At 40.1% G+C, this 21,912-nt stretch overlaps 2 protein-coding genes across 7 annotated transcripts in view; both read left to right on the top strand.

Annotated features, from left to right (window-relative positions):
- The window catches only part of wnk3 (WNK lysine deficient protein kinase 3), a gene marked incomplete at its 5' end in the record, with an annotated part of 47,956 nt that extends 40,974 nt beyond the window's left edge, over positions 1 to 6,982 (top strand). For all 3 annotated transcript variants that reach the window (XM_084069651.1, XM_084069653.1, XM_084069652.1), the window contains 4 exons: positions 7 to 242; positions 455 to 544; positions 794 to 960; positions 3,177 to 6,982. In XM_084069651.1, coding sequence (XP_083925777.1) covers positions 7 to 242; positions 455 to 544; positions 794 to 960; positions 3,177 to 3,764 — 1,081 coding nt within the window. In that variant the 3' untranslated portion in view covers positions 3,765 to 6,982. The remainder of the gene's footprint in view (positions 1 to 6; positions 243 to 454; positions 545 to 793; positions 961 to 3,176) is intronic.
- Positions 6,983 to 8,054: 1,072 nt separating this feature from the next.
- Positions 8,055 to 21,469, top strand: phf8 (PHD finger protein 8). 4 transcript variants are annotated; one of them, XM_084070312.1, is made up of 22 exons: positions 8,055 to 8,382; positions 9,528 to 9,843; positions 10,105 to 10,190; positions 10,386 to 10,515; positions 11,278 to 11,438; positions 11,967 to 12,108; positions 12,735 to 12,921; positions 13,741 to 13,903; positions 14,031 to 14,118; positions 14,268 to 14,374; positions 14,469 to 14,560; positions 15,369 to 15,458; positions 15,584 to 15,877; positions 16,031 to 16,113; positions 16,226 to 16,404; positions 16,611 to 16,696; positions 16,996 to 17,117; positions 17,389 to 17,729; positions 18,074 to 18,169; positions 18,260 to 18,369; positions 18,477 to 18,840; positions 19,798 to 21,469. In XM_084070312.1, exons 2-22 carry the CDS (start codon positions 9,746 to 9,748, stop codon positions 19,884 to 19,886), a joined length of 3,108 nt encoding a protein of 1,035 aa, XP_083926438.1. In that variant the 5' UTR covers positions 8,055 to 8,382; positions 9,528 to 9,745; the 3' UTR covers positions 19,887 to 21,469. The 4 variants fall into 4 exon arrangements, with proteins under 4 accessions (XP_083926438.1, XP_083926441.1, XP_083926440.1 ...); XM_084070315.1 differs by having other exon boundaries at positions 18,480 to 18,840; XM_084070314.1 differs by having other exon boundaries at positions 10,389 to 10,515.
- The last annotated feature ends 443 nt before the right edge of the window (positions 21,470 to 21,912 follow it).

A 21,912-nucleotide genomic window follows, 5' to 3' on the forward strand; every position in this document is an offset into this window, starting at 1 on the left:
CTTTAGGCACATCAAAGAAGTGGTGTCCCTCCAGTCACAGCAGAACAGGGAGCTGCAGGAGTTGTACAGACAGCTCCGCTCGCTCAAAGACCACAGGCACACCCTGCCTCTCCCTCTGCCCCGGACCCCTCCCCTGCCCATGGGTCCCCCAGCCCTCTCCCCTCGTAGGTCCCGGCCGCTCAAAGTCAAGCTCCGGCCTCGGCCTCACTCTCATTTGGACAACAATGGAGTCGCACATCCTGGTGCAGTAACTTTTTTCATATTAATATTCCATTCAACATTCCTCTTCCTCCCCTACATATTCCACTCAATTTGTCTCTTCTCTTCCCTCAATATTTCACTCAATGTTCCTCTTTTCTTCCCTCAACATTCCACTCAACAGTCGTCTATGTCTCTGTTTCTCTCTGTTTCTTTGACATTGTGTACTAACTATTTAATTATGGCTCTCCTACAGGCATACAGCAGTCCAGTAGTTTCTCAGGTGGTGAACAGAGCAGATTATACTGCAACCCAGACCATCCCACATCACTGACTACCAAAAAAGGTGAGGTTTGTCACTATCTCATGGAGGCAACATACACCTAGCGATGATGATGGTGCTCAATTAAGTGTCCCTTCACTTCACTACACACTTTTATAGACTCGCTTTTACTACCTGATTACTGTCTGTTTCTCCACGCACAATTTTACTTTTGTTTTTAATCTTTAATGCTGTGTGACGTGCTTTGTAACTGTTTTAAACTGCTACACAAATAGTTTATTATTATTATTATTATTATTATTATTACTGCAGACCAGAGTCCTCCTAGAAAGAGCACATTCACAGATGAATTGCACAAACTTGTTGATGATTGGACGAAGGAGACGGTGGGCCCCACTCCTCCCAAGCCGTCGCTCAATCAGATCAAGCAGATTCAGCAGGTGCAGGAGTTGGCTGGAGGCTGGAGCCAACCAGCTGAGGTAAAAACAAAAGAAGAAAAAAAACGACACACTGTTTCAGAATTTACCCTAGTTTTCATATTAGTCAGGGAATATTATTAGAAAAGGGACAAATCTTCACAAATATTTTTGTAAAGGTGTCTAAAACACATTTAAAAAAGTTGAAATTCAACTCCCCTAGGCCCTAGGGGAGTTGAATTGGGGGAACTGGTGACAGCTGCTCAAGGTTGGGGTTCCTGCAACCATATCCGGGAAATTGTAACACAAGCCATGCACCACATGGAGGTCTTATAACTGCACTGCCATGCACCACATGGAGGTCTTAGAACCACCACCACCGGGGACCGACTCACCATTCTCCACTCTCACCACTCTCTGTGCCTGCCTATAAGCACTCGTCCTGGGCTTCCAAGTGCGCCGCTACATAGCCCGAGGGACATGTTTGCGGCAGCTGTTGGAGGTCCTTCACCTTGGACATGGAACAGGGGTTCTCCCCTGTTCCCTGGCCTCCTGGGTACAGCCCTGCGTGGGAATGTTTTCTTAGTCCCTCTCCTACCCGCTCCCATTAGATTTTCTGACCATTCCTGCCCACGCTTGCAATTGTTTCCCTTCTGATCGACCACAATTCATTAGGACCACTCCTACCCGCATCAAAATGTACATGCCGTTTAGTCCCACATAATCCCACAATATTATTGTCTAGTCCTGTATAATCCCACAATATTTTCATTGGGACACAAAAACAAAACATTACATTACAAACAGAATTTAGTTCCGTTTCCGCATTCAGCCCAAGGCTTCATTCTGATGCCATCCACGGGTACCGCACTGCTGTGTAGAAGTTGCAAAGTTTTATATCAAGGTTTATAACAAGCAGCTGTAGATCTGAGAGCCGCAGTGTTGCTAGGTAGATTCATTGATCAGATTACTGAGTGGGCGGGATCTGGCGTTTAGAACACAGAAGAGTTTGGTAGAAGTATGAATGGGCATTTTGTCTGTCCAAAGTTTTTTCGGACAGGCCTGCCGACGGACTTCGGATGGCCAATGTTGAAGCAGGTAGCTACCTTGAGAGAGAGAGAGAGAGTGAGACAGAGACAGCCATTACAGCACCATGGACAGCGACACAGTAGCCTCAGCTGGACTTACTTCTATAATAGATACATTATGCACATACCTGCCGGGAACAACATTTTGAAATTAGGTTCTCCTCTGCAATTAGCCATAAGTTAAATGTGTTCATGTCAAGCAAAATGTAAGCACTACCACACATGCTATGTGCGCAACATCCGGTTTATTGCGGATGGTGTGGGATTTTGGGGGACCCGCAGTTATTTTTTGACCACCCATTCCCGTCCGCAGCTATTTAAAAAACACCTGCTCCTGCAACACTTCCGGTGGTTCCCGGGAAACCCAATCCCAATGGGCACCCAGTTGCCCCATTCTATAGCTTTGAAGAGACATGTCTGAGCCAGCTGTCTGGGCCAGACATAGGAGAGGGGAGACTGACCTCCTTATACTCCCCTCTACCCTCCGGATGTACCAGATCCTCCAGGCAACCTATAGACGAATCCACAGACGCGCTGCCTGTAGGCAGCCATAGCTGCGGTGTCAACGCTCCGCACCGTGACACCGCAGCAATGGCCGCCTACAGGCAGCGCGTCTGTGGATTTGTCTATAGTCTCATGAGGCTTTTGACATTGTGGAGCAGTATTTCGTGGTACTTGAATAATTGAATGCAAATTTGCATGCAGCCAGCAATATTTATTTTCCCCAAGAATGGATTCGTGGTGAGCTGGAAAACAAATGCTTGCTATGGATTTAGAATCATGAAAAAACCCTAGTTTGACAAGCTACTTAAGGCCAAATTTAACATTTTCCCGGATAAGATTGTGGGTACCCCATTCAATCCGGGAAAGCATCTGTGTCATTTTAGCTATATAGAACTAACTGTTTTAGAAGGCATTTTTAGAATCCGCCTCAGGTCTTAATGGGTTGAGCAGCTATCACGGGTTCCTCTAGGGGAGTTGAATTTCTACTTTTTGATAATTTTTGTTACTAGACACCTTAACGAACACATTGGTGAAGACATTTCTTGGTAACGATTTTGTTCCAAGATTTATGCAATGTTCCATTATTTATATTATTATATAAATAATGTTTATAATTACAGAGTAAAAAGTGTCATGATCGTTATCATAAATGTAAAATGTGTCATTGTGCTGATCTTTTCCACCCAGGTGGCTCCACCTGGTTGGTTCCAAGTGGCTCCACTGAACTCCCAGACCTCCCCAGCCCCTGCCAGCCTTCCTGTGTCCGCCTCGTCTCACTACACAGGAGGCGGGGGGACCCTGGCCACCCTGCGCTCACCGGGGCCACCGCCACCAACGCACATGGCTCAAGTCCCACAGCTGCAGCAAAGTTTACACCTCCATCAGTCCCACCCACTCCAGCAGATGCCCTACCAGCAGCCGTCACTGCTCCAGCAGATGCCTCATCCCCGGATGCAAGCGCCCTTACTGTCTCAGACCCAGCCCATGCAACCACAGACACAGCCCATCGCCCAGCTGCCCAACTCACCGCCTCAGAGCCAACCTCTGTTGCCTTCCCAAATGCCTCCAACTTCAATGCCCCCGGCTGGGTCACTGCTGCCTGGAGCTGGCACTACGGTGCCCACAGACAGTGGCACTGCGACCGGGGGGACATTCTGCTCCTGTTCCTCCTCCTCTTCCTCATGCTCCTCCTCCTGCTCTACTGCTGCTCTGCCTTCCAGTGCCAAACTTCACCCAACACCCCCCACTTCCACTCTTCCTCTGGGACAGCAGTAAAAAACAAAACCAAGGGAAAGAGTGATGATGATTTTAAAAGGAGCGAGGGACCGGAATATTAAGTTGGAGCAAGATGACACGTGTGTGTGTGTGTTTGTGTGTGTGTGTGTGTGTGTGTGTGTGTGTGTGTGTGTGCGCGCGCGCGTGCGTGCGTGCGTGCGTGCGTGCGAGCGAGCGAGCGAGAGAGAGAGAGAGAGAGACAGAGAGAGAGACAGAGAGAGAGAGAGAGAGAGAGAGAGAGAGAGAGAAGGATGTGACTGAGATGTTGGATTTGTGTGTATTTCCTGAAAAGATGGGAGTGAATATGAGAGATGGTAGATTCTAGTATGTACAGAGGGCAATATGGAAACCCAGGGACAGGGGGTTATGAATAAAGGTATGTTTGGGTGTTGTATACATTCTGTGTGTGTGTGTGTGTGTGTGTGTGTGTGTGTGTGTGTGTGTGTGTGTGTGTGTGTGTGTGTGTGTGTGTGTGTGTGTGCTCGTGCGCACATATGTGATTGTGAACGTGTGTTTGTGATGTCTCGTGTTGTCTGAGTACATATCCCTTCGTCTTTTGACCTCAATTAATGGTCATGTTTCTATTTTCAGTCCAACTCTGTTAGAACTGAAGCTGAGACATGAAGGACACAAAGATTTTTGACATCATTTATTGATATTTTATGTTTTATTTGTCAATGCTTACTTACATTGAAAGGACTATGAATTTAAAAGTGCAATTAGTAACTGTCATCTAAATTGATCATTATGTATTGTAGTGATATGTCTGTAAGGCATAAAACAAATATTTTTATAGAAGCACGTTGAGAAAAAAAAATCAAAGACAGAATCAACTAACCTTTAAAAAGTATAAGCCTATAGCACAAAGTGTTTCAATGGGCAGTGAACTATAACGCAGTTAGGACAACAGCATGTTACACAGTAGAGCATGGTAATGTTATCTGGCCTCCAACACTACCACAAAGCCACTGAGCACACTGATATGCAGTGTCATGCACGTGCACAGCATGTACTTAGTTTGTATTTTAATTTACTTTGTAGATGTAAATTAGAGACAATTTGAATTGACACAAGTCACGTGATAGAAGTTCTAATGAGCTCATCTTGGTAATTTGTTGATGAAATTGAGATATGGCATCTGTATTCAGAAGACTTTTGCATTGAGGTTAACTGGATACAATCAACTCAAGACTGCATGACCTTGACTTACCTGAACTTAATGCAATCTGTTGTTGACACATTTATACAAAGCTCACATCTGCTGTACACAGCCAAATTGGGTCATTTATCAGTCACAAGTAAATTGGTGTTCAGTCTGATAGGCTTTTACAAAAACATTTTTGTGTTAGAATTGCCGCAATGCATATCAAGGTGTCATACGGAGGAGCAAGATGAAAAAAGAAAAACTGCCAAGTTATTGTGGAATGGGGAAGCCATACAGGTTGTTCCCATATTGCCTTTTAGAGTTAATACTTTTTTGTGAGAGTGTGTTTTTTTCTGTGTGACAAATCTTTGTGATACTGCTGCACTGCGTCATAATTTGCATCCCCATTGCTTTCATACAAAAACAGCCTCTCATTAAACGATACTGTACCCAGTTTAAAATGTTTACTCTAAGCTCACGTCCTGGGCTACTCTCTTTAAAGGTCCATTCTGATATTGTTTTGAACATATACATTATATTCACATACATTCTTCACTAGTTTAATTTGTTGATGCACAGTATGCAATTTGGAACTTTATTACCCCATCATGAATCATCAAATATGTTAGTTTTACTCCAATGTTTAAACATTACCGATATAAACAAAGATAATACAGCCCCAAACCACAACAAATGCAGTTTAAAAAATAATGTATCTGTTGTCTATAGTGTTAGTCCTTCTATCAAGAGCCCAATCATCTAGAGAATAAAAACATGTTTCCACTGCATTTTATTCTTCTTTTTTTGGTGTGTGTGTTGGGGCTAGCCATTTGTTTTACATGTGTATCACTGATTGGGCCTTTTAAACAAAAAGAGAGGGAGAAAAAAAAAAGAGCAGAACCATAATGGTCTTCAGTTTAGGTCTAATTTGTTGTTAAATAGCATTTTGTGAGCCCCACTCACTTGACCTTTTGTCAAGGATCATGCTGATCCTTTTATTATTTCAGTTAAGAACCACTTGTCATTCACCATAGGCTGTTTAAAGTGTGTGACTATTTTATAAGCTGGACTGCGGACCGATTAAGTGCTTTGCGCACACTTCAAATGGTTTACTTGATTCAGTAACATTTCATTCCTCTATTTCTAAATTCACTTATGTGATAGATGCAGGGAAACGGAGTAATACATCTACTGATGTTTTATTGGGTTATCAGTGTACTTAGCCATATACAGATTTGGCCATTAATGGTCAGGCATTGATACATCTTTTGAAACCTTACTTGGTAGGACAAGTAGTCTATAGTCAAAGCAGCATTTCTGTTTCATTGAAATTAATGATTGTGAGATTCTGTGCCATGGCAAACAGGAGATTGTACAGTTTGTGAAACTGCTAAGTGTGAGTCAGAGACGCACTTAAAATAAGAGAGTGGAAGGAGGAACAGTTTGTGCTTAAGCTTATGGTTGTTCAAAAGTAAAACTTTACAACTACACATAATTTAGAATTTAACATAATGGTTTTCAGTATTTATGTTGTTTTTCGAGACAACCCACATTTTCACAGAGATGTAGTTCATTATTAGTGGAGGTGAGTTACTGTGCTGTCATGTCCATTACTAACATGTTCACCACATGCCACAGCTTTGATGATATTCATGATATGAAATGTGGAACTCGCCCTGTCCTTGAAGTGTTACCAAAATGTTATCTAAAAGGAAAAAAGATTATTTTTGTATTTTGAACTGGGGTTGTAAAAATTGTAAAATTGTGTTCTCATCATTATAAATCAGAGGTTATTTGAAACTAGAAATCACTGGTTCTCATCTGTGTTCATAGATATGGGACTCCCCTGGTTTTATTACATCTTTCATGGGCCAAGACAGGCCTGGGATGATTCTTAGAAAGTTTTGGTCTGTTGGGAAATACCTACCGGTCTGCATAGAAAATAATACTAACAAATATTGAAAATAAAATAAAATGTGGGGACCACCAAAAATGGCATGACTGAGAACCAATGATTAAAGGATATTTAAACAGAGAAACGTAGACAATGAAAAGTATGTTGCATATGATTTAGCCTCTGTAAATTGTAACTAATTCAACTGTTGATTTTATTTATGTTTTGTAACTAATCAAAATAAATGATGGAGTTAAACATCAAAACTGTTATTGTTGTGTGTCCGTTACTGTCCTATATCCAGTGGAAAATTGTTGAAATTGGAAAGTGATCAAAATTATTTTACATCATCTTGTCAACGTTCGGCTTCTGTGAACCATGGACTTATTACCAGTGGTGTAAAGTAACTAAGTACATGTACTCAAGTGTACTTAAGTACAATTTTGAGGAGTTTTTACTTTACTGGAGTATTTTAAATTTTCAGTACTTTTACTTCTACTCCACTACATCTCAGAGACAAATATTGTACTTTTACGCCACTACAATTTACAAGTTACTTTGTAGATTTTGAACATACAATAAGGACTTCAGCCCTATATGCATTTCTGGCCATTTGAAAATAGCCGATCTACAAGCTCACAATGTGTCGTATTGCAACGCATTGTGAGCTTGTAGATCTGCTATTTCCAAAAGATTTTTATACATTTTATTCATTTGAAAACTTTAAATGGGACATTCTGCATGATGAGTACTTTTACTTTTGGTGCTTTAAATACATTTTGATGCCAATCCCATGTCATCATGATTTGAGTGGGTGGGGATCTCATTTTAAATAAGCCATTGTGCTTTTATGGGCGATCCACTTTAGAGGACCTTCTATTGTGAATTGTACTTCCATGTACTGTTTCCATGTCTTTCTAAATAAAGTATTTCAATCAATCAATCAATCAATCAGGTTACGGTTTAGGCATACCAGGGGCCAGTTGCACCACCTCACACTAAGTTCAAACTTAGCCTAGTTATAGCTTAAACACATTCAATCCGGGAAAGTGTCTCTGTCATTTTAGATTTCTTTGGCTATTCAAAAATAGCAGATATACAAGCTCATAGTGCGGCACCGAGTGCCGCGCTATATGAGCTCGTAGATGTGTGTGTGTGTGTGTGTGTGTGTGTGTGTGTGTGTGTGTGTGTGTGTGTGTGTGTGTGTGTGTGTGTGTGTGTGTGTGTGTGTGTGTGTGTGTGTGTGTGTGTGTGATGATCAGGCGCAACTTTATTGTTCCCTCAACAACGGACAGAGACGAACAAACGTCTCGCGCTGTTGCCTTTGAAATGGCGCTGATGCGTTTACGTGCTCATTTATTCCCAGTCAGTGTGCTCATATAGGCGTCTTCTCCACTGTTTTGCCCCGGCCAGGCTGAACTTCTGGACATGATCAGTGATATCTGGACATTGCATAGCCGTTGTACAACAATGTGGTGGCGGTAGTTGTGATTAATTCAGCCTGAACGATAAGGCCGCATCGACCCCCGAGCTGTCGTAGGGATTCCATCCGCTCCTGACCGCTAGCTTTAGACGGTATGGTAAGTTGCTAACAAACCATTTTAGCCAACGTATTTTTTAAAAAGAAAAGTGAGCATATTAACCAATAAGTTTTGCTTTTGTGTGAAATTGTATAACAGGAATGCAATTATTGTTGTATTATTATAGAAGATACGAGTTTTAAAAACTGATATCTGACGTTAAGTATTACCTAACATCGCTAGCTTGCTAGCGTGTGTGCTAAGTGTTTTAGCGCCCAGGCACAGTATCAACATCCAGTGTTTACAAATAGAAAAGCTACAAGCTAGTTAATCAGCTAGCAGGGTATACTAGCTAACAGAACGGTGCTTTATTGGTTTTTTATTTTTATTTTTGTGTGTGCTTTACCAGCAAGTTATCAACACGTCAGATTTTATTATGTAACGTTATAATGAGACAATGGTGAAAAGTTTCTTTGACAGTCAGCTGTACTATGGCAATCCAGCTAAAATGAGCAAAGATTACCTTGCGCTGACTAGTTGTTCTTGTATGTGACAGGAGCTTATTAGGCTGGTTTTCTGTATGTTGAACAAGGAAAGTGACTCCGCTCAGGGTTACATACTAAGTCATAGTTGAACCATCAAACTTCCATTCATATTTCCAGTGGTGTAAAGTAGCTATACGTACATTTACTCAAGTGCTGTATTTAAGTAAAATTGAGGTATTTTTAATTTACAGGAGTATTTCTAATTTTCAGTACTTTTATACTTGTACTCCACTACATCTCAAAGGCAAATATTGTACTTTTACCCCCCACTACAATTATTTGAAAACTTTAGTTACTAGTTACTTTGTAGATTTTGATTATTATTAACAAACATACATTAACTACTTCAGCCCTATGTACATTTTGTCCATTCGAAAATAGCCGATCTACAAGAAATGCTATTTTCAATAGAGTTTTATACATTTGAAAACTTGTGAAATGGTACATTCTGCATAATGAGTACTTTCTACTTTTGGTACTTTAAGTACATTTTGATACCAATATTTTTGTACTTTCATTTCGAATTCCGGACTTTCACTTGTAACAGAGTATTTCTACATTGCAGTATTGATACTTTTACTTGAGTAGAAAAATGTAGTACTTTTTCCACCACTGCATATTTCTCACAGCTTCTTGGTTGTGCTGCTGTAATTTGAACAGGTTTGTAGGTGAATGCTGTGTGGTGTGCCATGTTTGCCAGAAGAAGTGGGAATCTGGAAGTCGGATGTTGGACGAGCAGCTCGGTTCACCACCAGTAACAGCTTTGCCTAGGAGGATCTTGGTTCACCTTTGGACACATTACATACAAGCATCTGTTCTCCTGGATTTAGTTTGGACTGATATTTGAGACAGTGCTGAGCTCCATACCTACACTCAGTATGGCATCAGTACCTGTGTACTGCCTGTGTCGTCTGCCGTATGATGTGACACGCTTCATGATAGAGTGTGACATTTGTCAAGACTGGTTCCATGGGAGGTGAGTGTGTGTTTACAATTTACATAGTCTTACAAGTCACTTGATGTTGTAAATTATGTATTGTATCTAGTGTATTACAACTCCCATGGTTGTGAATTATGAAAAACTCAACTCAGTCTGTTTTGCCATTATCAGTTATGGGCCTAATTTGACATGACTATTGTGACAACCACAAAGTACGTACAACACATTTACCTGGTTAAATTAATCATAAACCTAGTCTGTATTCCATTGTGTAATAATTGATCATTTTCTTTGCAGTTGTGTTGGAGTGGAGGAGGACAAAGCTGCAGAGATTGATCTGTATCACTGCCCCAACTGTCAGGTCTCCCATGGGCCATCTGTCAGTAAGTTATAGTTCCTAATGGGTTTGCCTTCATGCCATACTGCATGCAGTATTTCCTTGGTCATTTACAGCACAGACTAGCTCTTCTGGATGCCCCAACTAAATACTCTGAAGTGCTGGTTGCTGCAGTGTTTGTTTTGACTTTTGGACTGTCTTTGACAGTGTAAATGTGATTGTCTTTCCCCTCTCTTCCATGCAGTGCGTAAGCGCCGTGGGGGCAATAAGCAGGCAGATGGTGGTCCTAGTGTAGCAAGAGATCCAAGTCGGCCCGTCAAGACAGGAAGTCCGCAGTTCGTCAGGGAGCTACGCAGCCGCACCTTCCCAAGGTACATCTACATTTGAGGCATCATGCACACATCATTCTATTTAAATCCTCAATCAGTTGTGTTCAGGGGACTTTGGTCGTGGTTTGATGTATTTCTGCATAAAATGGAATACCATAGTACCATAGTGGGACTTAACACTGAGCAGGACATGATTGACATGACAGACTATGATGATATGTGACAAACTAATTCAAGCAAATGAAACCGCAACGTTTTCAAACAAAAAACGAATGTTGTTTACAAGGACCAATGCCTTTGGAATGGCATTCTCAGTTAATGAAAGAAAACAAAGACATGTATCTAGTAGTAATTGCATAACATTACTGCCAATAGTTAGAAATGAAAAGTCTGCAATTGGTACATATAGCACCTTTACAAAATGTATATATTACAGCCACCTGGATTTCCAAGGTATCTTTAGAAAGGGAACGTTTGGAGAACTGACAACCAACAATGCACCACCCTATCTCGCCATGGCGGGGCAGGACCACTGTAGTGTCAATCTTTACTTTTATCTTTATTTTCCATTTACATTGAGGAATTTGTAAAGATACTGTGAGAGATGCTGTCGTATGGGTCCCCATAATCCCAAGACATATTTTAAAAGCTCTGAAACATCTGTTTTTATTTAATGGGCATAACATATTTTTTAAAGAAAAATATTGTGATCACAATCACATCTTCTGTGTGTGCGGCTGTGTGTGTGCGGCTGTGTCTGTGTGTGTGTGTGTGTGTGTGTGTGTGTGACTTATTTTATGACAGTGCGGATGAGGTGCTGCTGAAGCCCTCAGGGGCCCAGCTGACAGTTGAGTTTCTAGAGGAGCGTTCATTCAGTGTTCCTGTCATGGTGTTAAGGCGGGATGGCCTTGGCATGAACCTGCCCCCTTCGTCGTTTGGTGTCAGCGATGTGGAGCACTACATCGGTATGCCTCGAGCCAGATCACAGGGCTCAAGACTAACTTTTTCACTTTTTTTTTTGTTTAGCCAATCTACAAGCTCACAACGCGTCACGGTCACAATGCCAACTATGGCTCAAACAATCCACTTCGTAACAACTGCGTACCAGCCAGGGAGATTTACGTTTATCCTAAATAAAATATTTTATTATTCCCTGGACGACAGGATGTTGTTGCCATTGAGGTTCCCAGGCTAGTGTGTGCTCAGAAAGAATTATTAGAAATATTATTTCTCGTGATGTATAAAGCCTACTTTATACTTTGTTGTATTGTTTGTTTGAAAATCAGTTATTGTAGTATAAATTAGACTTCTATGTGACTCTAGGTCAGAATCAGAATCAAACTTTATTGTCACATCACATTAAGTAAGGTGGGTGAAATTCTTAATTGTGCAGGTTCATCATTGCAGTTTAAAAACTACAAATACTAAAGCATACACAGCTGCTGGTTGTATCATGGGCTCATGTCTAAAACATGATTATGTGTTGATCCTAGGTGCGGACAAAGAAATTGATGTGATTGATGTATCTCGTCAAAGTGATATGAAGATGCGATTAGGAGATTTCGTGGAATACTACAACCGCCCCAACAGAGACAGAGTACTCAATGTGATCAGCCTGGAGTTTTCTGAGACTAGGTACCACTGGATATGTAACCCATCACACTGATCTATAATAAACTCTGCATTGATGATGATGATGTAATCATTTGTGTTCCCTGCTAATAATGTAATGAATAATAATTGACCAATAATAATTCATTATAGATCTTAAGCTCTAGCCCTATTTATTTACATTTTAAATGATTTGGTTCGCTTAGATTTAACAATTGTGAACTTGCTAGCTAAAGATCATTGTTTAGCTACAGATGAATCAGTAAGATGGTAATGCCAACTGTTATTAACAGATAATCATCCTAAACCATCATAGTGACATCTGGAGTTCATTATCAAAGTTTATTTATATAGCATGTTTCATACATCAAGTGCAGTTCAATGTGAAAAAAAACAACCTGAAAGACGAGAGACATTGAGAAATAATAAAATAGGAAAGGTACAACGATACATATATTATAGATTAGTGACCCATAGTCCATTCATTTACTGTATGGGCACAGTAAGTTGGTTTAATATAATTTCTCCCTCAAGCTCAACTAGTTAACCATCTGAATGTCATGTCGTACTTATATGTATGTGAACACACACAACAGAGTTCGGGTTTTTGAAAATAAATGTAAAATAAATAAATGTGTCTCTGTTTTCAGGCTGTCAAACCTGGTAGAAACTCCAAAGATAGTAAGGAAACTATCTTGGGTGGAAAACCTCTGGCCCGAGGAGTCTGTGTTTGAGCGCCCAAACGTTCAGAAGTATTGCTTGATGGGAGTGAAGGATAGCTACACAGACTTCCACATTGACTTTGGAGGCACCTCAGTGTGGTATCATGTTCTGAGGGTAAGTGGGGAAAATACTACAGCTTTTGAGATTCAGATGTAGCAAAGGTTCTTTAACTCATTAAGACCTGAGGCGATTCTAAAAATGTCTTCTAAATCCTAACAGTTTTCTGAAAAACGTATGTTGCTACATGAGTGATGTTGCTATACAAGTGGTTCTCAAACTTTTTCATGTCGAGGACCCCAAAAATTGTATTTATTTGGCCGCTGACCCCCATTTCAAAAGTACTTTGTTCCAGGGACCTCCATGCAAAGATTTGAGTTAAAAGTGTTCACTTTAAAAAACATTAAAATGTATATATTCAAAGATTTGCATGCATTTTCACGATTTTTCAAAAATAGCAGATCTACAAGCTTGAGCTATATTAACTACTTTTGTTGGGGACCCCGTGGTACCCCCCCAAGGACCCCGGGGGTCCCCAGACCCCACTTTGAGAACCAACAATGAAACTGGGGGGACGGTGATAACATGAACACACCATTATTGTTTACGACTGAAGACTTGTGTTGCATGTCTTTCCCTCGCTCTGCCCTCAGTTTCCTGTCTCTACTATACTAAAAACAAACGGCTCTTGCATAAATAAAAAAATTGATTTTTGAACATTGAGACTGAGCAAGAGCATAATTATGCATGAAAACGACATGTTCAATGTCTCACCTTTACCTATTCTATTTCCAAAAATGCATTTGTACATTTAATTCATGTATTATGTCTTTGTACCTAAATTAGTTTAATACTTTGAATTCATTTGAGCTTTTGATTTGAAGACATGTATTTCTCATAAATAACAGTATGATCTGTATCCTTGCCACTCTTCAGGGTGAGAAAATCTTCTACCTGATCTCACCCACACCAGCCAACTTGGCCCTGTTTGAGCGTTGGAGTGCCTCATCGAGTCAGAATGAGATGTTCTTCGGCGATCAAGTTGACATGTGCTATAAGTGCTCTGTCAAACAAGGAAACACTCTTTTCATCCCAACAGGTAAGCTATAATGTTGTTTGTTTGGGTTTGAAGTTGCAAGTTTGGGTTTGGCATATACAGTAGTTGTTGCGGTATTAGTATTGTTACTAGTTGAATTCAAATGTTTTCTCCTCTATGTGTCTCCCAGGGTGGATTCATTCTGTGCTGACTCCAGTAGACTGCCTAGCTTTTGGAGGGAATTTCCTGCACAGTCTCAACATTGACATGCAGCTACGGTTAGTCCCCTCTGGTTCCGTTTTATTATGGTATATTTGGTAGTATTTAGAACTTGTCTTGAGTCATCCATCCACAGATATATATGCATTCCAGGTTGTGGTCGTTTCCATTGATCACTGAGTTGACTTGTGCTGTATTTTACCCTCAGAGCGTATGAAATAGAGAAGAGATTAAGTACGGCAGACCTTTTCAAATTCCCCAACTTTGAGACTGTGTGCTGGTATGTCGGAAAGCACCTTCTTGATACATTTAGAGGTAAGAGACCTCACTGCCTTCCCACACATTTTATTACTAGCTAGTGAATAGATTATTGTGATCTCACTAACTCTTTCGCTGGTTTCTCTTGCAGGTCTGAGAGAAAACCGCAGACATCCTGCCACTTACCTGGTCCACGGAGCAAAGGCCCTGAACAATGCCTTCCGTACCTGGACCCGCAAAGAGGTCGCTCAGTGATTCACTTTAACTGAAACGACCGCACCAGTGTTTTCCCATGTGTTAATGACATATATTTTATATTACTGGCGGCCATTTTCCAGTGCATAATATTCCCCCCACCCCTACCTTTCAGGAAGCCATTGACTTCCATTAATTTCAGTACTGTATGAAAATCAACATAACTTTTGTCAAAGTTATGTTACCATTTTGTGTTATGCAGTTAAAAGCGCAATTTGATTTGAAAAGTCTACCTGAAAATTAGGGTTTGACTGTTATATTGGTCTGCTGATATATTAATTCTAGTAATGTTTTTCTACTGCCATTTTAAAATGTATTGAATATCGACACAAAATATCTGCCATCTTCCCTAGAAAAAAAACATGAGAATTAAAGAGCCATCAGATAATTGAATACTTTATTGACGATTTCTAAAGGTACAAGCAGTACAAACATTCAACACTCAAACAACTGGACAAAACAAAGTAATTTTAAGATTGGTTTATCACTTGAAAGTTTAGAATAAAAAAAAAGGGTTTTGTAATTATTCCCAAACTAAAAGGTTAAGTATGCTTTGGAAAATGTTTTGATTCACCAGTATTGTAAAGAATACAGTACAAGATTTGTAGAACTGGCCCAACATGCAAAAACACTGGTATGGTCATTTAAGGATTGTATATTTTTGTCTTTCTTTTTACCTTCTTTCTTTTGTTCCTTCCCTCTCCTTTCTGAAATTACTCTTGACACTACCTCTGGGTAACATTTAGTCAGAAATGATGCTGTCACATATGATAGATTATGATTTTCTCATACTCAGGCTTTGAGTGACCATGAGGTGGAAATCCCAGAAACGATCAAGACGCAGCAGCTAATAAAGGACCTGGCCAAGGAGATCCGCCTGGTTGAGGTAATTGGCAGAAGTACTCAAGTGAAAGTATTTAACAGTGCATCATACAGTTTTCATGCAGTAAAAGTGTTAGACTTTATTATTATCATAGATCTCTTATCAAATGTCGCTCTCTCTTTTCCAAGGACATATTTCAGCAAAACATTGGCCGCACTGGATCTCAATTCCCTGGTTCACCTCTCTCCAAAGAAAAAAAAAAAGCTCCACTGACCACCTCTCAGAGTTCAGGCCGCCCCCCTGGCAAAAAGCGAGGTCCCAAATCTAAGGATGGTCTAGTTGGTGTAGGACCCCCTGTAACCAAGAAAAAGGGCCAGAAGTCTTTACTCAAGGCAGAGGCGGGAGAACTGGACCTCCTTGAGATCCATACCAAGCACACACTCAAGAAATTCCAACCTGGGAAGTCCAAAAACAAAAACAAGGTATGAGTTCAGCAGACATCACAGAAGACACCAAGAATGTACACTGAATAGTCATTATTATCTTTTTTTGTTATTATTAGACATTGCTCTTTCTTACTATGGATTGTATTGTTGGAAATCCTTTGCTCACAATTAAAATGTCTTGCACTCTAGTTGGACCTACCACTGGATGGGTTTGAAGGGAAATTAAAGAAAAGCAAGCTAAAACTGGTACTGACCAATGGTAAAATTAAAGGGTAAGCTTTGAGTCCAAAAATCTCATCATTGTACTACATTCTCTTACTATAGGTGGCACTCTTTCTCAATCTTTATTTCATTGCTATGTTCTTATCTTTACCCTGATTGTAGGAAGAAAGAAAGCCGTTCAGGTGGCAGTAATGGAGCAGGAAGTGCTGGACAGTACCAGCACTTGGACATGGAGGGGTCCAGCCTCTCTGACTTTGAATCTGAGGATGAGCTGCAGATTGACGAGACTCCGCCTCCAAGACGCAAGCCTGCAGCATCTGGCAAGAAGAAGAAGCTAAGTGGTAAAGAGGAAATCTTGACTCAACAGAACTATGAACATTTTAATTGATCTAGGGAGAACTTGTTTAATGATGTGAAACCATAGTCTTGCCATTCTTTTCTTCCAACGTTTTGGCTCTAAAAAGTAACATTTAATCTGGTTTTAGAGTCACTGAACTATAACCACCGAATATTGTATAACAAATGAAAAATATCTGGGACTTCTCAGGTCTTCCTAGGAAACTTCCCCGAGCCAAACCCTGCTCTGACCCCAATCGTATCAGAGAACCAGGCGAGGTGGACTTTGACATTGAGGTGAGATTATATGAATAATATCCAAATGAAAATGCCATGTCTCTTATTATAATCAACCATCCAATACTCTGGGCTTCTATCATTATTTGTCTAAAGCCAGTTTTATACATTGTCGTACACGAAAATAGAACCAACGTACAAGCTCACAATGTGTTGCACCGCAGCAAGTCATGAACTTGTAGGTCAGTTATTTTTGACGCACAACACGACCGTACAATGGAGCATAAATTAGGCTTAACAATGTCATATAGCAGTGCTTACTGTACGATGTTAATGCATTTATGCCCATGTGGCTTCAGGAGGACTATACAACAGATGAGGAGGTACTGGCAGCCCATGGAGTAAAGGGTGGAGCTGGAGGCATTCTGGACTTGTTGAAAGCCAGCAAGCAAGTGGCAGGCTTGGACTCTGCTGCACTCAGGTTGGTTCTTCATGATGGCCATTTATCCCCTAGCACACAGGAATCACATTTAAGGATCGTGATGAAGGAAAGACCAAAATGTTGATAGTGTAGTATATTCAAACTTTTTTTGTACCACTTCGAGTAAAACTGTGAAGGAGTAATGTCCTGTCTTGTCATGTTTTTGTAACAACCTTATTTGCTCAAAATCTTGCAGAATTCACATACAAGCTGTCCATTAATTTTATGGTTTTACTGTACTAGTTAACCAGCCGTCTTTTCTTTGACTCAGTGAGGAAGCACCGGCTTCTCCCAGTACCCGGGATGCAATCCAAGGCATGCTCTCCATGGCTAACCCTCCTTCCTCATCCTCCTCTTCCTCATCCTCCTCGTCTCCCCTCTCCATCTCTGGGGGCCTGACCGAGGGACTGGGAGTGGTCAAGGAGAAGGGAGGGAGGGCAGTGTGGGTGACTGGAGGTACAAAAAAGACGGGGTCAAATCCTGAGAAGAAGCCTGCCATTCAGCAGCGGCCTGGGAAACGGGCCATCAAAAAGCCAGCCCGACATCTGAGCGAGGACGACAGTCCAGATGACCAAGAGACTCTGGGCACTTGTTTCAAAGACTCAGATTATGGTGAGACACACACACATTTTAATTCCTTTGAGTCCACATTGAAAAATAGTTGGTCCCTTTTAATTTATTTTATAAGTTGCTGCTGATGCCATATGTACTCGAAATAACATGCGTGTCAGTTAGTGCATCAATCCAAACAAGTTTGACGTAAACAACACACATGAACACATTCACGGTTAACATAGGTCATACACCTACATCTGCCATATTAGTAATACCGGGAAAGTTATGGATACAGGAAGCACACGCACACTCAGTCACTCTCACACACTTTCCTTGTGCCTGCTGATGATCAAGGCAGAGAAACCTATTGTTTCTCAATATTTCTCAAATATGTCTTTCAGTTTACCCCTCCTTGGAGTCTGATGAGGAGGACCGAGCCAACAAAGCCAAGATGAAACGGAAGAAAAATTGGGATGACACGCCTTGGAGCCCCAAAGGTAATCAACTTAGTTACATCAGAGAACATCAAATATCAGTTTTAAGATTGTGGTGGTTTGATCCCTAAACATTTTGTTGCCATTTTGTAGCCCGGGTGATGCCAACCCTTCCCAAACAGGAGCGCCCAGCGAGGGAAGGGGCTAGAGTAGCATCAGTAGAAACTGGCCTTGCTGCTGCTGCTGCCAAGCTAGCACAACAGGTGAGTTGAGGGGACAGTATATCAGCTGAACCAACCAAGCAATGAACTATGAACTCCTGTGGCATTGAACTTGAACTCTAATTCTTTTTTTGTCTGTTATAACTTAGCAGCAGCAGAAACCTGCCAAGAGAAAGTACACCAAAAAACCGCGACCCCCTGCACCTGTAGCCCCACCTCCTGTCCAGGTAGAACCAGCTCCACCCTCTCCTCCAGCAGCTCCAGAGTCGGCACCAAACTTCAGCCCAGATAGGAGAATGGAGTATTTCTCTGCCAGTCTGCTGGACCATGAATACACAGCAGGACCAGGACCCTTTGGCCCCGGAGGACCCAGAGGCAGTGGAGCCATGGCCCCCGGTGTTTTCCTCACTTCTAGGCGACCTTCACTCTCTCCTCAGAACAGCAGCACTTACTCTCCATCAGGTGGGACTCCTGTAGGCGTAACAAGCCAAGGCACCACAGGGCCAGGTCAAGGTAAGCATTGGTGGCTTAACACTTCATGGCCAATGATAAGATAACATTGATCAATCCACAGGGAGAAATTCAGTTGTCATCGTAGGGGTGGGACAAAAAAATGTATACTGCGATATATTTTCGTGCTTCCTTTTCGTTGTCAATACACTGGCGCTAGGTATCAATATTCTTACATTTTAATTTAGTATTTTGGGACGGTGGTGAAAAAAGTTAGTTGGGAAGTCTGACTGGAACCAAGAACTTACACATGGAGTCGTGGGAAGGTTGCTGTCAGTGTATGTTACATAGCTACTATTCAAATTGTTGTTCATGCACAATTGGCCAGTTTGTGATGCACACTAAAGAATCTGATACGCTTTTATATCAATTCTGTGAGTAAATACATGATTCACGCTTTTTGCCTTTTTATTAGTATTTATTTCTTCAGTTACACAGTCATCGTGATGTATCTTAGATGAAAATGTGTGCAGTATATTGATTATCTCAGATATTGTGTATCGTGACGTCATTATCGAGAGACAAATATCAAAATATTGTATTGTGAGTTATATCGTCCCACCCCTATGTCATAGCAGCAACAGCCATAAGAGTGAAAAACAGGATATGCACAGGTAAGAGTAGTGTCAACTGTCAAGGGCCAAATCAGGACAGATACAAATAAATCTAAAATTAAATAAAATGGTTTGATTTAACACTAGACATCTGCACTGGGTCTAGTTCTGAATACTTGTACACTACATTCTATTTATACATGTACAGTCTATCACCGGTGAATATTTTGCATGCATATACTGTATGTTGATACTGAATATATGAATGGATATCAATGGACTTGACTACACATACACTTATCAACAGTGAATTTCATACAATATGTATAGTGTCAACCAGTGGTTACTCATTTTAGCAACTGCACCTTTTCTAATTCATTGCTCTCCTTCCACCCTCATTTATCAGGGAAGCGTCCAAAGAAAGGACTTGCGACTGCAAAACAGAGACTTGGAAAAATCCTGAAAATCCACCGCAATGGCAAGCTTCTCTTGTGAGACGTGTTGGAAATGTGGCTGAAGATTTTACATGGGAACGAAGAAAATGGCTTTTTATTATAGAAGGCTTCAAGGACGTAACTGCTTCAGATGATAGTGATTTATATTTTGTACTACAGTTATTTAGTTATGTCATCTTCTCATAAAAGTCATACACATTATCTTTTTGACACTGTGCTTCCACTTATAACATTACATATTGCTTATTTTGAGGAGACATTAAGTTATCTACGGCAAACTTAATTCGATGGTTAAAAATATTTTTCACTAACTTGTTAGTGAGTAAATCTTACTCTTTTATTTCTACAAATAATGCAAGAAAATAAGTAGTAATTTCAAATTTTGATTTATCCAACAAGACTAGCTAGCACATTAAATTGATGTACTCATTTGAGGTTTTAGGCTATTTGAGTTTGTGTTACTCTTTATATTTAGGCATAGAGGTTATAATGTTTATTATGAAAGGGAAATAACATTTTATTGTCAGGTAAAATAGTGTTTTGTCTTAATTGGACAGGATTACCTGTTTTATAGTTATTTCCCCCAGTTTTTAGTTTTCTTTACATTTCAGTGACATACTGTATATCATTGTCGTGAATGATATAGGAGAACACCAGTTGTTATACTGATGACAGAATTTGGCAAATGTTTTTATGCATGTGGTAAATGTCCACTGTGCCACATGTTACATTTCATTTTAAACAATTTCATTTTGTCCCTGCTGTTGGCAAACTATTACAAATAGCCTAATACCTGAATAGAAAGTGCTAAACTGATGCCAAAATAGTCTTCCCAAGGAGACCTTGCATCATGCAACTTTATTTATTCATATTTATTTAATATAGTAGTATTTTTGCCATCTCCTTATAGTTCCTTTTCTTTATGTAATTGTTGTCAGCACTTCAACCATGTATGTACATTTCCGTTTTTTTCCTCCCTGCATTTCTAATTGTCAGCCATGTAATAACTGTATAAAAATGTATCTTCATTGTTTCATGATTTTTTACTGGTTCATTCAAGTCATTGTAAATATTTATTTATATAGCTAAACAAAACAGTAAAATGTGAGCTGAAGAGACAGGCTCTCAGTTTATCATAATTTGCATCCCAAGTCTGAGCAACATTCATGGGCCAGATCTAGAGACATGCTTTCTTTTTGTTTTAGGAATGATCTAGCATCAAAAGGAATTGTAGATTTAACTGTATGAGAAGACATTTAAGGTGGCGATTAGGTATGTGGAGTGATATGTAAATAAATGTTGTAATTTAATTTCTTTTATAGTTCAGAAGACTTGTTTGAAATCTTTCTTAACATACATTGTAAATGATACATTTCTGTATTTGGAAACGGTATGTAATAGTTTTTTTTTATTTGTATGCAGTAAATATGTCATGCTTAGTTTGTCATGTAGTATTGTCAATGTAATGAACTGATTGTGCTAAAACAAACTGCCCTTGTTTGATTTAATCTGTTATTTGAAATACTGTTGATATTCACACTGTCAGTGTACTGTATATGTTAAACATGATGTGTTAAATACAAATACGGCCTGGAACAGATAAAATACACCTTGGGCAAAGTTGCTTTTCTTTCACTGAAATTATTTGAGTGCCCCATACCAAAAATGAGATTTTTATTCTAAAGGGCCAATATAATATAACAACATGGATAGTTTTCCATGGATGTGCTTGCTTGCTTTTTCTTTTGACCAATATTCTTATACACATTTCAAAGATTGAATTCACTTGAGTTTTACTGTCATCCTAAAGATATAAAGGGGAACATGTTGTATTAAACACATCTAGTCTTTACATCAGTTTGATTTTTCTTCCCATGAAATTGCTATTCCTTACTTTATGATGAGTACAGTTCATGGGTCTTTGTAATAACAAACCACTCCAGTGATAATTTTTGACTGATTAGTGTGGACCACACAGTTATTCTCAGGGTTGTTTCCTTTATTGTACTCCATACTTTAGTGGTGACTTGTCAAAGCATTACTACCGCAGCTGTTCATTTATTCTA

The sequence above is a fragment of the Gymnoscopelus microlampas genome (genome assembly GCF_963454915.1).
Source record: "Gymnoscopelus microlampas genome assembly, chromosome: 10".
Taxonomy (NCBI): Eukaryota; Metazoa; Chordata; class Actinopteri; order Myctophiformes; family Myctophidae; genus Gymnoscopelus; species Gymnoscopelus microlampas.